Genomic DNA, 17,745 nt, shown 5'->3' on the forward strand with positions numbered 1-17,745 from the left:
CGACAACACATTGAGCCACTTCAATTTTTTTTTTTCGTCTCAACACCCGCGGGCTGCCGGAGCCAGCCAAAGTGCATGCGCTTTTCTCGTGTTGCCCCGACCATTGTGCTGTGCACCTTGATGCGCGTTCGTTTTTCTCTTGCCGAGTGGATTTTTGCCTAGCAGAGTTTTGGACGCTTTCTGGCTAGCAGACGAGAAAAAGAAACAATGCGTGGTTGCTCTCTGTTGCGACTATAATTTCGATGCAATTACTCACAACACACGATCGGTGACAGCTGCTCCTGCGCAATACATTCGACCGGAAGGACAGCGTCATTGAGATTTTTTCCTGGCCGTTACATACGTATAAAAATGTACACAAGGTTCTTGAATGATAAAGTTTCATTAAATTACTCATCCTCAACTTGTTCATTTCATGGCCTTTACATTTTTCATATCAGCGGCATGCACTGCTTTGCTGGTTTCAAACTGATATAGTTCTAAAGTTCGTGAGATATTTTCTTTACTTATTAAATAGACAGAAAATATGGAAGCATTGACATCAGTTATTTCGGGTGCAATTTTTGATACATACGAGTATATTATTTTATGAAAAAATAAAAAACTTATTTTACTTGTTTTGACAGTGCGTAGTGTTCAAGAATTCGTTTGCAGCATCTCTGGCAATGGCAATGCAGTTATTATTCATGTATTTGATCCCTCTACAAATTCTATAAGGAAGAGGTCGAGCTGCAACATGAGACCCCCCCCCCTCCCCGAACAAATTTCTGGCTATGCTACTGAATAGTACAATGACCCCCTTTTGTGGAATAACGAAGTTTATTATAAATGAGCTCACGTGTATTCAAAATCGCGTATACTCTCATTTCGTTATACTGAGGTCTAAATACATGGTGTTCTATGGACGAGAATTTAAGAAAAGTCAAATGCTTTGTTATAGGTAGAATTTCATCATACGGAAGTTCGTTATATCGAGGTTCAACTGTACTGAACTGGTCACGTCTCGTGCCCATATCTCGCTTTTTGTCGTTTTGGTGATGAAGACACCAGGCTCAAGGACATTTCAGCCACCTGGTATGTATATCAGCAAGGAAACGACAACGATCCCTGGGGAAGAGAAAACGAAGGCTCTGCTTCAAAACGCAGCCCACCTCGAGGTGGTCTCCCATAACGTAGCACAGGCGAGCCAGTAGACGCAGGCACTGGGCGATCTCCGGGTGCAGCGCTCCGTAGACGTTGTTCATCAGGTTCAGAGCCTCGCTGACCAGCTCATAGCCCTCGCGGAGCAGGCCCTGCTGGATCTTGCTCTGGCCCGTCAGGTAGAAGTGGTATGCATCCGTTGCACGAGGATGCACGTGCTTGGCCACCGGGAACACCTGCGCGACAGGTAGATCACTAAAATGGTCTCGACACAACGCAAAACAAGCACACAGCCACTTCAAAAGTGTTGCCTTAACTTGCTTCAATGTGTGCTCGTGTGCTGGTGTCCCCAAACCAGTATGATTAAAACCATAGCCGTCTAGCAGAGCATGCCCATTTTTTTTTTTGTCCCGTTTATGCAGCCCCCATAGTAGCAACCACCTGAACCTGTTCTTCAGGATCTCGCTGATACAACGCATCGATAGGACAACAAGTAAGCCTTTTGACCAAGGCATTCAGTGGTAAACTCTCAAGTGGGCCACTTGGCTTCAGAGCAGCAACTTCCCAAATTGCCGTATTCCAACGCAGAGCTCGCTTCTCGAAACCCACAGCCTGAAGCGATGCCTCCAATAAATGCAGACCAAAAAGAATGTGTGCTGCGCATCGGGCGTTCTACAGTTGCTTGCAGGGTCGTTAGCAATTACAGCGCAAGCTACTGTCCTGCTGTCATTTCACTGGTTTGCTCGACCAATCGACCAAACTGAACGGAAATGCCCATCTGGAGGCACCCACCTGGAGAATGTCGTCCTCGGTGAAGGGGGCCCGCGACCGGTTATCCAGGGTGTACTCGCGGTGCAGCAGCTGCAGGCCCGTCTTGAGGCAGATGGAACGCAGGAGGGAGCACTTGAGCAGACGCAGGCTCCCGAGGTACTCGTCCGGACACCCACCGGCCGACGCGGCCGTCGAGGGCAGCTCCCAGCCGTAGTAAGATCGCAGCTCCCCGCGCAGTTGCTCCCACAGGGAGCGTGGCGTCAGGCTTGCCCACTCACTGGAGTCTACACGCACAAGTAACCAGCGAAAAATCGTGGGCCTGCCCTCTCTCCAAAATGATGGACACGCGTGCAGCTACTCTCGTTCATGACGAACTTCTGGGCGCACAGCATCTTAGCTCTCGTTGTTAGTGACAAATCAATAATGTAGGACTTTGGCCCCTCCCAATAAAGAAGCACGATGCGCCTGCCCTTTCTCCGTTCGTGCTTGAAGATGCAGTTCCGTTACAAGCAACAGTTCACACGCCATGGCCACGCATAACATGCACAAACAGCCAAAATTGTAAAGTGTGGGTGCAAAGACAGCTTGAAGCAAAAACTGACAGTTTAGGAAGGGATCAGGAGAAGGATATGGCTGACCCGCACCAATAAAAAGATACCCCAGCAGGGTGAGAAGTTTCATTACAAAGAAGCACCTGAGTGGGAAACATGAACACAGAGGATATGAAATGGGACTATAGAAAAATATATACCATATTTATTCAAATCTAGGCCGATAGATTTTTTTTTCATATCGTATACCAAACTCTAGGGTCGGCTTAGATTCAAGTTTTTAAAAAACGCACCAGTTTTTAATTAAAATTATAAACATGGTGCATAGCTAGCACCATGTAGAAAAGTAAGTGTTGCAGCCGCTACTGGCCGCGCCAGCAACCGATTGAAGTATATGAGCAACGTTGCCATTTTGATCTGTGTCTTATCGGCGCACAGTAAGGCATTATCATAATGGCACCAAACAGGCGATGCCACTATAGTGCCATTTTCAAACGAAAGGTTATGCTAGCCACAGAGGCATCGTCAAACATTCAAGCCAGGTGTAACTTTGGCATTGATGAGGAAAACGTCTGTCATTGGCGGGGCCAACGGGAGATGCTTTTTGTGTGTGCTACAACGAGGATGGCATGTTTGCATTCAGTAAATGCTGTTATCATATTGTGAACACTGTCCTCGCTTTCTTGTTCGTCCTACATTCGAGGCAATTTTTTTTTTTCTCTCCTGGTGTCGGACTTTCGGGGGTTGACTTAAAATCGGGGCCAGCCTAAATTCGAGTAAATATGGCATTGTTGTTTCCCAGATCGGCACGGCAAACTGTCTATGGGTTATCAAAATCCACAAAGACCCTTTACATGCCAATCAGAGGCACCCCACTTGTGTTTCACTCACATGGATTTGATAAAGATATTTTTTTTTTGCCGGTATCTTTGCATATGCTAATAATGACTATCAGATCTAACAAAGGTATTTGCATGTTCAACGTAACTTTGTTAAATAAGATTCAACTGTAATAGTGGCCTCAGTGATAGTTCAAGTGAAGATGCAGTGCGAAACAGGTTCATATGTTGCATGCAGATAGCCATATACGCCACACATATACACCAAATGCAAAATCGATAGCCCAGAGACTGGCTCAGAAAACCACCTTGTGGAAAACCACAATACGAAAAAGGGTTGTTGCATGTCCAGAAAATGCTGGCATGTATAACCTTGAGCGATATGTGCTATAATGAGACTTTTTTTTAACAAAAGCAACAGGAATGCAGTTGGGCACAGAACTTTAACTACCAGTGGAAGTCTACCAATGAAAAGTTTACCAAACAGGGTTTCACTGTATGACAATGCGAAAGAGAGCATCATGCCCATACCTTGTACAGAGAACAGGTTGTGCCTTCCTTTCCTCTTGCCCTTCTTCCGGTTACCCTTGAGCTGCGAGACGAACAAATTGTGCTGCAAACTTTGACACAATGGCCAGTGTGGCCAATGTAAGCTCCACTGCAAGACGACGAGTCCCTATTGACAGCACCCTTAACGTAGCCCGTAAAGCTGGTAGTGTGGGGGCTATATTCTTGGTACATAGACAAGTGCATGTGGCAAAGTGACGCCTCAAAATTGGAAGCCCTAATGAAAATAATTATGTACAAATGCTCTGCGTGCACCGACACTTTCAAATGGAACTGTGCTTCAAAATTTGTGCGTGTCAAGTGCATATGTGAAAGAAGTTACAAGATAGGCGCATGCACATTCGCTGTGGCAACAGTAAATCAACATGCTGTGAATGCTGTTCTTTCATTGTTTACAACGGCAATGACTTCCAGTGGTACAATATCGGATGAGGCTCGCTGTTTTCCAAGCAAATTTGTCCACGAAACCATCAATATAGTTCGCGTAGCTCAACTGGTTCCGAGTTTGGGGCATGGAATCCAGAAATGCAGGAAAATTTGAGATTCCTAGTCTGTATTTTTGCTGTACATTATTGATGTACAGCATTTATTGATGCTCAAGATGCAATAATTATGTTGCCACACGATTTTCAACAGACAAAATTAACTAGCACTTGAAGGGGCACCAATTGCACACTGGTACTATACATTACCACTACTATTACTGCTACAACAAACTAGAACACCCACCATCTAATCCAACCTAACCTAACAGCAGTGAAGAGCGATAGCGTTGAGGCCAACAGCAGCAGGTGAAAAAAGGTGGGAGCGGGATATGGTGAGAACACGCACGCACCTCATCGGAGGACACGGGTGCCTGGACGTTGGCGGTAGGCGCAGCTAGGAAGCAGTTGAGAAAGTGGCTGATGGCGGCTGCCATGTTGGTGGGGTCGACCCCCTGTAGGTGGGTGGTCAGCAGGTGCTTGGCTGCACGGGTCAGCAGCTCACCCACCACCACCGCCTGCGAGTAATGATGGGCACTGTCGGCACTAGGGTAGGGTCAACACAATCTTTTAGCACTCGAACCTCGTTATGACGATACGGGATGTAACTAAATAATGGATATAACGAGTAAATGAAATTCCTGTTGAAATCCCCATAAAGATCCACGTATTTAGAACCGTGTTTTAACGAAGTGAAATTATCCGGCCAATGGATTCTACGAGCTAGACCATACATTCACGTCTCCCCCTCGCTCTGTGGTGCACCGGGCAGGCTGGCAGGTGGGCGTGACCTCCGAGATCCGTTGGCATCGTTGCGATCTTGGAGGCAGCGAGCCTGCCGAGCCAAGCCGGTGAGGCGAAATTCAATTACCACTTTGATGACACGGAGGAGCGCTGTGTTGTGCGCCACGTGCTGCTCGACCACGATGAGCCAAGTGGAAAGCGCACGCGAAAGACCATCACAACGGAACAGAAGACAGGCATCGTCTAAAGGCTGTTGCATCAGGTGCTAAGAAGTCGCGTGACACGCCAAAGTTTCTTTTGTTGTTTTATTCAAATTTCACCGCATGCGTGGCTATGTAGCTAGTGGCTCTGCGTGCCGCAAGGCAGTCTTCTTGTTAACAATTAAAAATTGCGCACCCCACTGGGCATATATTGCAGTAAATGGCAACAATGGATATAACGAAGTAATTTCTGATCCCCCCTCAACTTCATTATAACGAGGTTCCAGTGCATAATGGCTTACTAGTCTAATTTTTTTACCATTGAAAACGTAATTGCAATGTTCCAACATGTAAAAATAACCACTATTGCTAAAAATGCCTATGCATATAGCTATCCTACATTCAATTCAATATCTGAAGCTAAGTATTCTTATTCGATTCATATTCAAAAGTTTTGATATGCAGTCGATCATTGATATATCGAACAGCGTGGCGATCGCGAAATAGTTAGATATAGCCAGAATTCGATATATAAAACACGTCAAAAACTTGTACATGTTAGTTAATGAAATACTCAGTAAATACTCATTTGAAGCTTCACAAAAAGTATTTATTTCTTTGGCCGGAAGTGCTGCAGCAGTGTAGCCTACTTCTTACTGGCAGCTGTGTGCTTAACCACGGCGTTCTCAACACAGTCTAAACGACCCATAAGCGATAGGTCGGTGCCTTGTACTGTGCCGCAGCAGTGGCAAAGAAGTGCCAAAGCAGCTACAGCCTCGGTTGAAGTCGGGAGCGGGATAGCATCAGCGCTTGCGCGGTGCTATCCGACCCCATTGGAAATAGAAAATTTAAAATGCAGGCGATTTTCCAGGCGATATAGAAAGTGTTCAATATACGCAATAATTCAATATATCTGTGTTTGATATATTGAGGTTCGACTGTATGCACACACTCCTAGTTTTCAGACATGTACAGAAAAGTGACAGTACCAAAGTTGAGTGCAGCAATGACAGCTAGCTTACTCATGCGAAACTGAAGGGCACTCACATGCAAATACTTGAGCTGTTCCATGGGCGCCAGCATGTCTGCGAGCCGTCCCAAGTACCTCATGTTGATACCCCTGCAAACAGCCACAGAGATATGTACAAGTACAGCAAGTGCAAGAGACCCTGCATTGGTTGCCAGCATGCAACACTGAGGGTATTACAAAGGACACGTTGCTATGGAAAGAAAGATTCAGCCAGCTGAAACGGGCTCTCACACATACAAAAGTTTGGTTTGCAGTTCAATGCCTTAAAATCTTCAATACCTTGATCGAATATGAGAAAGCAGATTTGACATAAAATCTGTAAGGTGTCTGAAAAAAATATGCAAAGCTTTATACATCAACTTCTTGCTGCCATATTACAGTCTTCGCTCGTTACAACGGACCCACATACAACAGACTCAGATATAACGGACCATATTTCAACTTTAGTTTGCTCTACCTATTTTATTAATGCAACGAAAGTTAGCTTTTAGCGGACCGTGCTACAACAGACTATAAGCTACAGCGGGCAAAATTAGAGGTAATTTTTGTCAAAATCGGGCGTATAAAATGGACTTTTGCAGTGTCAACATGTGCTGACAACTGACTTGTGAGGGTCAGCCAACAATTGCGACTCAATATAGCATGCGTGAGGAGGGAAGGCGGGGCGAAAGTGCACTGTCTTCTTCCATGCGCGAGGCAAGGGGGGAGGTGAGGGAGAGGGGGTTCTACTCCAGCGTCTGCTGCTCATGGCACGGCTGTGTTGGCACCATATCTTCAAGGCGATTTGCGATGTGGACAAAGTGCGCCCAGTGCCGGTAGCTTTGTATGCACTGTGCTTTTGCCGTTTAGTTTGCGTTGAAGTGAGAGCCAGCAAGAAGGTCAATTCACTCGCTGCTGCTCCGGCGCTTCTCACTCCAATGTTTTGACAGCAACTTTCCGTGGTCATAGAGTGAGAGGTATTCATGTTTACCTGTGTGTGCGCGACACCGTGCTTGTTAATTTAGCTAGTAAACGAATGTTTACAACTTTATACAACCGATAAAACTACTATCCTTACTTCACATAGCTGTGTGCTAATATGCTATTTTAATCAATGCTTTGCCTCTCTGGCGAAATTGAGACCTTTTTTGTTGTTTGTTTTTTAATCTGGACGTTGATCACTCAATCTTTTCAATAACGTTGTTACACAACATGACCAAAGACTTGGAAATGAGGCGTTTTGGATAGACTTCACATAAAACGGGCATTTTTTGTCGGATCATCAGCGTCCGTTGTAATGAGAGTTGACTGTGCATAGCCAAAGCCCAATGCCGAGTGCTTGAAAGGCCTGCCCTACCACACAAATTTGTTTAATGCATAATGACAGCCATTTCAGATAGATATTTATTGGGTAGTTGTACAACAAGGTTGTTGTTAACCCCTCAAATGCTCATGCTTAACATGCATTCACAGTTTGTAACTTACCGACTGTGCATGGCCTCGCTGAGCGTAATTCCATCGATGGGAGAGCAGGAGTGATCCGCGCAGTCTTTCACCTGTGCCGACACGAAATAAGTGAAGTTGAAGGTAAACACTACAACACTTAGATGAAGCAATTAAATGTCGACACATCTTTTCCACTCTACCAACTGCCGTGCATGTGTTACAGGTTATTACCACAAATGAGTTCATTCTGTCAGGTCCAGCTGGCCGGGCAAGCTAACTATCAGTTGAGCACACTGTTCACTGCATTGCAAAGTCACATTAAATTTTTCCGCATCCGTTAACAAAGCCCATACAGTAGAATCTCGATGATACAAATCTCTCGGGACTGTGCAGAAATTTGTATCACCCAAAAATGTACAAAACTTGTGATAATTAAGAGGGGGGTCAAAGCAATTGCTCAAAATTTTCTATTTATAAATTTATTTTCTTTCCGCAATCCTAAGACCTCCCTTTATCTCATGGTGAAATATTTGGAAGAAATACACGGCAGGAATAGGGAAAATTACGTCTTTATTAATGTGTTCTTTTCAAAATTGGGAAGAAAGTCGGGTTTCAGGAGGTGCTATCGCATCACCATCTTGGTATCACTGTAAACATGAGAGACTAAAGATCCGGATGGATGCAGCCTGTATTTATCTATGCAGAAAAAGAAGAGCGACAAAAGCGAGCACAAAAAGGGATAACTAGCCTTGCGATTCATTACTGCAGTCATGTAGCGCGTAAGGAGCGCTACTAATGGCTGATTGATGAGAATTTAAATCACTGGGATGCTTGTTTCGCACGTTTTGGCAGCACTGAGCTGCGCACTTTCGCATGTTTTGAGGCCAACATTTTAAGGTCTGCCTGGTTATGTGGAGTTCCTTTTCTGCGTATCAGCTGCTGCCAAATAGTGGTAAGGACATTGTTTACTTTTCTTTGTGGAGGTTAAGGTACTTCGTACAGTCCAATCTGATGGGTGCGAAGGAGGGGGTGGAATAAACCTTATTTTAGGACAGCACATTTGAGACCTAGGCCTCTCCACCTAGATGACTGCCTCAAGCCCTTGGGCCCTGGCGGCGTCTTTGCCATGCTGGGTTGCTTTAAGTTGGTCTTCCAGTGCACAGCTGAGCAAGGTGGTGTGGTCTTGTGTATTTTATTCTGTGTGGGTGTCCGAAGACAAACCCAAACCATGTGTTTTAGGTAGCCCTTTCTTGACAGAATCTACATCTATCCATGTAAAGGTCCAGGTATTAGCAGTGGTAGGCCACCGGGTTCGGAAATGTATCTGTTTGTAAGAGGCGCCATGCTGTCTACTTTGCGAGGAGGGTGCAAAGGTTGACATTTTTTAAATTGTCATTGGGCGCTGAAGACGATGGAAGGCGTGGAATACAGAGAAAAGCCTGCCCATAAAAGTGAAAGCCACCAACCTTGCCGATGCGGCAACACTGGGTCGCGTGTGATTGCTGAACGCTGCTGAAGTTACAAGGTGCTTGAAAACAGCCAACAAAAGTTGCATAATACTGCCCAAACCAAAAGCTCTTCTTTTTCCTTACTTTCGGGAGGGGGGGGGGGGGAAGGATTTAAGCCGAAGTGACAAGGTCGCCCTGGCAAAAGGATTGCGACTGGCGCAGCTGCTCTGCCAGTTAGACAACAACCAAAGTCTGGCACTAGCGATCATGGCACCAATCGAATAGCGATAGCTTGAAGCGCTGCGACCACTCTGCTTTCCTGCTGCCCAGCAGGTAAGGGACACAACGTTGCAGCTTGACATTTCGTAAATCGCCAGATTCGCAGCCCACAATGCAATACGACCCTCGCAAAATTAAAGCACGAGACCAACACTGACTGTGCCTCTCGTGTTGACAGAGAGCACTGTTGTAACACAGGCACACGGCACTTGCCATGTGCCGGAAGTGCTTGAGTGTAAGGATAAATTGTCATTGCGTATTCTCGTTCTGTTACTTTTTTTTTTAAATAGAAAAAAATTAACTAACATTCCGACTATTACGACCATTTATTCACCATAATGTGGTAAAAATTATCAATGACGCTACGTGGGTAGCCAATTGGATAGATCGCCCGATTGATGTTACGCCCGCTTGGTATGTAGACAGTGACTGGGCAGCACTGCTGCGATGAACAGTGACGCAAATTTTGAAAACCTTATGTTAAATTACATGCCTTATGCGGAGCACTTGAATTTGTCACTTAATGATCAAAAGGACCTACCCTAACGACTTGGTACGCTTTTACAAGATAGTGAAAATCATTTCAGGGTCCCTTTAAAATCAAAGTAGCAACAATCATCGTGACAGCCACTGTTCAGTGCATTCTTCCTACACCAGCTTGTCATTAAACTTATATGGCAGAGCAGAAACATGCCAACAATGCTGCACATGTTCTGCCATGTTCTTTGCATTATGTTTGCATGTTCTTTGCCTTGCACCAGCACTACGCAGAACAACCTCCATGAGCAATAAGACGAGTCAGGCTACAGCCATTGCAGTAAACACTTTTATTTGCCCCTTGCCTCAACTTGGGGCAAGAGCCATTGGTTGGGCAATTCCAACCTCTTTTGTGCTGCATTGTTGCTCAAGCTCCCTAAACAGGCATCGCCACTTTTCATTAAAAAAATGAAACAGACGAATGCGTGCCCTGTATATGTGGCCGATCTACTATCCGTCAACCAGGAGAGGTTTCTCAATACTGCCATTGCTAGACAGTCAACTCTCCTCCCCCCCCCCCCCCCGGCTCCTCCCCATTCTTAAAAGGGGAATAAAGTTCATTCATTCATTCAAAGACATGAGACAATGTTAGAATGCAAGATTTGCAGGACAGAAATAATTCCCTGAGCACTCACAAGAACTAGAATTTGGTCAGCGAACAGTTACGCAATGTACGATGCCCGACGATACAAAACATTTTCTTTGGCACTTACAAAAGCGGGTAGTTGGTCAGCGACCAAAAAGTCTGCTGCCTCAATGACTAGACGCCGCTGCCTCTTCAGTTGTTCTTCCTGCAAAGAAAGAAAAAGACAGAGAAGAACAATTTTATTGAGCTCAGCATCCTAAAGCTGTTCAGCAGGGTAAGAGGAATACTGCGGTGGAAAGCTTGGGATCCGACACCAACATCCGCAATTCAGAACACAAAAAATACCGCATTTACTTGAATCTAACACGCACTTTTTCCCCGATAAAACCGGTAAAAAAATTGCGTGCATGTTAGATTCAAGTACGTCCCTAAATCTGCGTTACCATATCGCCATCTGCATTTCAAAATGGCCACCTCGTACGCGCTTCGAGCCTAGCTTACGTAGCTTCCTCCATGTGCTGTAGTATGTGTGCTTAGGCAATGCTTCCTTTGGCTTAAGTTAGTGCACCGTCAGTCTTCCCGTTTCCTGCGTTCGCTCTGTCAGCATGGAAGTGCCGAATGCAAAGACATGCCGAGTTCATCACAATGCCGCAATTAAAAGGAAAGCTGTGATGTGTGCAAAGACGGATGGAAATCGGGCCGCATCACGAACGTTCGGAGTTCCTGAAACTTGCGTGCGGGACTGGCGCAAACAAGAGAGGCATTCTACACCCGCTGCTGCTACGTATGGCGCGGCCGCACGGCCCCTATCTTGAAAGCGATCTGCGACAAAGACAACGGTCTACGCATCTAGGTGCACTGCGCTGTGTTCTCGTTGCTTAGTTCGCGTTGAAGCCAGAGGCCGCACAACAGTCAATTCCCTCGCACCTGCTACTGCACTTCCTCACTCTAGCGTTTCGATAAAGAGTTTCCATGGTCAATCAGCGAGATGTGTTCATGTTTACTTGTGCGCGCTTGACACAATGCTTGTTAATTTAGCTAGTAAGTGAACGTTTCAAAATTTATGCGGCCGATAAAACTACTATCCTTACTTTTCGTAAAGCTGTCTACTAATTTGCTATCATAATAGGTGCTTTGCCTTTCGGGCAAAACTGAGACTTTTTTATTTATCGCAACTTTACTGTATTGTGAGTAACTCTGTTTTTTTTTTTTTTCAAATGAGAGAAAGTTGTATTTCTGAACGAAATAATAAGGAGCGCGGTACTCTAAAGGACTTTTCTTTTTTTAGGTCACGGGAACAGGTGCACGTTACAATTGAGAGCGCTTTTTTCTTTTTTTTTTGGTCGTAGAAAACGGGTGTGCATTACAATCGAGGACACATTCGAATCGAGTAAATACAGTAACTCAATACAATTACATCTGAATTTTTTTTTACTGGTCAGTACGTCCCAGGAAAACACTACCTTTCGGCACCAATGTTCAGTACGTTGCCAAACTATGATTTAATTACACATTTTCCAATCACTAGATCTCACGTAAACAAGAAAAGGCGTGAGCCGTGAACGATCGATAACAGTAGCTGCCCGATGCAGCAGCTTCCCTGCCATACTCGTGCATCCCCATCTTGCGCCGCAACGATTCGCGGTGAGTGGGCACGTCAGAACTTCCAGCCAAAATGCTCTGCTCGAAGAAGCTGCTGACCCAGGCCGAATTCGAGGAGTGCAAATGTAAGCGTGGCGAAGCTGCAAAAACAACAACGCGCGTCCTGGGCCCCAGCAGCTTGGCATGCGTTGGTGTCTCGCAACGCTTCACATTATGTAGGTGTCAACTATGTTCAGTCGGTCCAAAATTTGAACTTCGTGTCATATGTTTTCCCAGTTAGTGTATTTTTTTTCTTGTATTCTTTTGCATCTTGAAACCTGCCTCCATCAGCATGTCACCACTACAAGATGGAGACCAGTAAAGGCACTACTCAAGATGACTCAACTTGTGCAAAAGCAGGTGGGGCGAGTGGAAATTGCTCATCGCAAGTGGTAAAGACAAATGCCACTAATTATGTTTCGTCAAAAAGCTGGCTGCATCTGATGCAATCAGCACAATTTTCATGCAGCACTGCAGTTGTCAGGAAGTCCAATAAAATACAGTTATACCTCATATAACGAACCTCAATATAACGAAATTCTCGATATAACAAAGTTGACCATTTTTATAACTTTGTGCTCATAGAACACCATGTATTTTAGAACCTCAATGTAATGAGGCGTGTTTATACACAATTTCAATGTAACAAAATTTTAATGCCGCCAGGAAGGAATACCGAGACAATAAAAGAAACTTCTGCGAACGCAGATGGTCAAACGGTTGAATTATAAGCGGCTGCAAAACACCCCTCTCTTACCTCACATCATGCGGCCAAGAGGCAAAGCGAAGCAGTGTCATGTTCCATGTAAAGCCCACGTGCGATAAAATCCTATCGCACCTCACACGCTCTATGATTTGGATGCGAGCTGAGAAGGGAGGTGGCATGACGAGTGCCTTCTCATGCGAACAAAGGGGGAAAAGTGGGAGGGGGAGGAGGGGGTCGTTCGTCTCATTATCTAGCATGGCTGCGCACATACACAGCCCATGCACCCCGTTTTAGAGGTAATCTGCAGCGTGTGCAAAGAGTGGGCATGCCAAGATGGTGAGGCATCATGATGTGAGTTGCCTTCCTGCACTTTTAGTACAGGAGGTTGCATAATCTCGATCTTCAGAGACGAAGCAGATGAAGCTTTTGCTTCCCGCTGCAAGTGCTTTTAATGATAGCGTCGTCCCACTGTAAGAAACCCTATCAGCTCGAGGGGGGGCGGGGCGAAGGGGGAGGGAGCAGACATGAGGGCATGGCCGGCTTTGCTTTGTAGCCGAAGCAATGATTTCGTGGCCATGGCATGAAACCATATTTTTTGTTGTTGATTCTCAAATTCAACAAAATGAATTATTGGCTCACTAAAATTTGCCTTTCTGATGCCCGATAAATTGTAAAACTTTGTGACCCCTTAAGTGCAAGAAAAATCTATAGGCAACATTTACTTATTTGCATAAAAGGTTGAATTTCAGCACAATAATATATTTAGATACAATAACGAAGCAAATTGCATATTTTACCGACTTCGCTATATCGAGGTTTAACTGTATTCACAAAGAAGCACTATCAGCGTTGCAAGCTGCAAAACAATCGTAGGCACTGATGTGCGCTAACACTTTGCAATAGCATTCTGGGGCCCTTGAACACGTCCACGCTTCAAGGGCACAACGCAATCATATGACAACGAACTTAAGAGCTGCTGGCGGGCTGCCTGTGCACTTTTTATTTAAGACGAACTACCTTGCATGCAATGACTTTGTAAATGAATGCTGCCGAAGTGCTGTGTATGAGTGTACAAATACCCTTGCGTGCAGCTCTGTGCAAATGTGGGCAAAGCTTGGGTCGTTTTAAGGTAAAACAATGCATGTGAACCAAAAGAAGAAAAAATTCACAGACAATTACGATACTGTCTAATGTGAAATTTGAGCACTTCTCTACACATGTTTTCATTTCGCGATATACAAAGTGAGACATGTAGCAGAATCGATGATCGTTGAAAATCTGATCTGCAGATCAAGCGCGCCGACGTTTATACATGACTCGTCAAAGGTTACAGTGTGATTGCTGCTGCCACTTGGCTTCCAGAAAGCACTAAACCATTCGTGTCATGCATACAATCAGATTACAAAACAAGCACGAATGTCACAAAACCAAGCAAACCAAACAAGCACGAGCGAGAGCTGACGCGAGCAGATGACAGTACGAAATGAGCGTCCCAGCTGAGACTAGATACAAGTATGCATGAAACCAGTTGCCGGCACACACGTCACTGAAGGGTCCGCTCTCATCGGTCTCCACTGTTCGCGCCTCGCGTCTTTCATTTGCCGCGCCTCGCGTCTTTCATTTGCTGCCCCACGTTCACTCTTTCATCTTTCACTGTTGCGCTCGTTCGCTCGGTTATGCCGCCGCCGCCGCTCACCGCAGAAACGGGCCATTAAGAGTTGCGCTCTAAAAGGCGAGATCAACAAACTAAACACAATCACTTACATCACCAGCGTGCTTCACTCCAGGAGAGAACACATCAGGATTGAACCGGATGTCAAACTCTGCAAGACACAGTAAGAGGCTGATCAGTCTCCAATATGAAGTACCGAACATGCTGGCCCCAAGAAACGACAAGTGCCTTTGTTTCTGTCATTCATTAGTTACTAACTCAATTGTATAAAAAGCACACAATCTAACAACACATCTATTGGCGCCGTATTTACCCAAATCTACACATGCACATTTTTTGTAAGAAAATGGGTCACATAATTACCTGTGCATTACAATTGGATATGAAATGAGAACCACGTTGGTAGCATTGGCAAAAGCCTACTATCAGAGCCATCAGACACAGGACGGCGACAGCGAGCGTTTTCCTGAAGGTTACTGCAGGTTCACTTTGTACTCAACTACTATCTGGAGCAGCGTTTTCCATCTACCCCTTCTGCAGGATTTCCCCGTGACTCGCCACTGAATGCATTACCGGCCGCCAGCGTTTCTCGCACTGCGCAAAGTGCCAGTAATGCTGTTGGTCGCACAGTACTTCGACAAGTCCAATGTTAAGAGTTGTGCAAAACCCTGTGAAACTGATAGTAATGTCTCTAAAAGGGCCATTGCTTGAGAATACTGCCCCTAGGTGCTTGGTATCTGTGGCCAGTGAAGTGCAAATGGCAATGACAATGTGCAGCTTTCATTATGAAAGGCCCTTTTTTCTTGAAAAATTCTGCATATCTCGTTTTTTTCTGATCGCGAAGGTGGAGGGAGGGGGGGGGGGAGCACGCTATATTTGTACTTTTTAGGTCGCGGGCACAACGTTCAGGTGCACCTTTATTTTCATACTTCAAACCCGGGAAAATAGGGTGTGCATTAGAATCGTGTAGATACGGTACCCTGCCTGTTGAATATTTCATGGTTTAGGTTCTTATCTTGCGCTCCAACATAGAAAGCTCTCTCGAAAGCCTTGAATTGTGGGAACTCAACTCCTCCTGTACATTCAAGCATGTGTACGTACACTACCCTAATCCAACATTTGCAACCAAATCCGCAAACAAAATTCAAGTAGAATCGGCACAATGTTCAGCAGCTACAGTAAAGAAGGCGAGGGCACCAAGGGTCAAATGAGGAGTTTTGGTTCATTTATGACCACCTGGGGTTTTTTAAGCAGCCACTACAATGCATCCACTGTAGCCTGCAATAAAACCCCTGATCTTGTGCTCAGCAACAGAATGACACAGTCACCGATTCACTGTGGCAGGTACGCATGTTTTGCGAAGAGATATCAATGCGAGGATCTCACCTGTATCCTTCAGGGACCCAACACCCCGAGCTGCCTTGATGATCACATCTTTCTGACTTTCGGCTGCACAGGCAAGAAAGAAACATGCAGCCGAGAATGAGTAAACAAAATGGATTGCACCAAACTAAGAAACATTTCAGGCTTCATTCTGAGGTGCCACAAAATACTAAATACCTTTCCTTAATTCATGGTATGTATAAGTGGATGCATAATTGCCTAAAACTACATAGTGGGTTACAAGAAATGCAGTACTGGAGCGCTCCGTACAAACCTTTGACTACCTGGGTTCCTTTAACGTGCACTTAAGAGGAAGCTTTAGCTCGGGTGCTCCTATCTAAATAGATCTAAAAGGAGAATTTGTTTTTTTTTTCGACAACCACTGCACCAAATTTGACAAGGTTTGTTGCATTTAAAAGAAAAACTTAAAATCTAGTGACTGGTGGTATTGAATTTTTGGTTTAGATCATCAATTTTTTATTAAAAATTGGCAAAAATCAGAAAATTTTCAGAAAACAAAACTCAAATTTACAGCTCCGTAACTCAGCAAGGAAAAGCGATATCACAATTCTATGAATTGCATCTGATAGTACATCTAATGCAGACAAAATTGGTAAGTCACACATGAATATAAAAAAATTTAGTAATATGTAAATACAGCTTTTGCAGAACCCTTGTACACAACGTAACAAATTCATGTAAGATATAAATTGATATATCGAATTTGTCCGCTTTGAATGATCTAATGGATGCCGTTTACAGAACCGCGATATGTGTTTTTGATGCAGAGCTATTTATTTATAATATTTGTGCGTCTATATTTTTCGCATATTTTTGAAAATCCTTCTCATAAAATTCAGGCCCTAAATCGAAATTACGCTTGCAACAGTCACTAGAATTTAACTTTCTCTCTCAAATGCAACAAATTCATTAAGATCGTTCCCGGGGTTATCTTAGAAAAGAGTTTTTGCGTTTTACATGTACAGTGAAACCTCGTTAAACTGTACCCACTTAAACAGTAGTTTCGCTTTAAAAGTAGTAAAGTCAGATCCCCGACTCAGCGGCCATTGAACATAATGTGTTTTGTATCCGCACAAACCGTAGCAGCTTACTGCGTACGTATCGGTTAGCACGTAGTGTTTCCACTTTTCGATGCGCAAACATGGCAGTGCGTTGTCTCCATCGGGCGGCCCCGCAGAACAACTAGCCGTAGAGATCGGAACAATGGCCTCCAAGCGCCCTGTGCGTTTGCGCGTGAAGCCACAACATGAACGTTATTTCAGTGGCGTGCCAGAGAGCATTGTGGTGTCGCGCAAGTGAGGACTCGTGTCATGCTGAATGAAGCTCAGATAAAAAGACGCCGAATGCTCAGCATAGAAGAAAAATTAAACATTATTCGTGCTATCGAACGTGACACGAAGAAGTCGGCACTGGCATGCGACAGGTATCTGCTGTTGACTGCGGTGTGTGGCATTTGGAATGCGAAGAAGTTGCGCGGCAGCGCTGCTGCGACTGCGAAAAGATGTCGGCTAGCAACAGTGATGAGGACGAGATGGAAAGCGACAGCGCGGGCTATTCAGGCGCGGCAGTGGCAGAAGCTGTGCGTTACGTCAGCCTCATGAATGCAATCGTCGCGAGAACAGCACCCCGCAATGAAAAAGCAGCCCCGCGACTTCTCCAGCGCTACCGCGCGCGTGCACGGAGAATACGTAACACCAACGAAGAATCTGCCGTGAAGAGGGGC

At 45.0% G+C, this 17,745-nt stretch overlaps 1 protein-coding gene across 2 annotated transcripts in view; it reads right to left on the reverse strand.

Annotated features, from left to right (window-relative positions):
- clu (clustered mitochondria protein homolog) overlaps positions 1-17,745 on the reverse strand; it is a 101,912-nt gene that overhangs the window by 25,084 nt on the left and 59,083 nt on the right. For both annotated transcript variants that reach the window (XM_065433657.2, XM_065433656.2), the window contains exons 19-27: positions 16,005-16,067; positions 14,711-14,769; positions 10,727-10,804; positions 7,789-7,859; positions 6,342-6,414; positions 4,704-4,868; positions 3,833-3,893; positions 1,933-2,195; positions 1,152-1,376 (exon numbers count right to left, since the gene is read on the reverse strand). In XM_065433657.2, coding sequence (XP_065289729.1) covers positions 1,152-1,376; positions 1,933-2,195; positions 3,833-3,893; positions 4,704-4,868; positions 6,342-6,414; positions 7,789-7,859; positions 10,727-10,804; positions 14,711-14,769; positions 16,005-16,067 — 1,058 coding nt within the window. The remainder of the gene's footprint in view (positions 1-1,151; positions 1,377-1,932; positions 2,196-3,832; positions 3,894-4,703; positions 4,869-6,341; positions 6,415-7,788; positions 7,860-10,726; positions 10,805-14,710; positions 14,770-16,004; positions 16,068-17,745) is intronic.

The sequence above is a fragment of the Dermacentor albipictus genome, chromosome 2 (assembly GCF_038994185.2).
Source record: "Dermacentor albipictus isolate Rhodes 1998 colony chromosome 2, USDA_Dalb.pri_finalv2, whole genome shotgun sequence".
Taxonomy (NCBI): Eukaryota; Metazoa; Arthropoda; class Arachnida; order Ixodida; family Ixodidae; genus Dermacentor; species Dermacentor albipictus.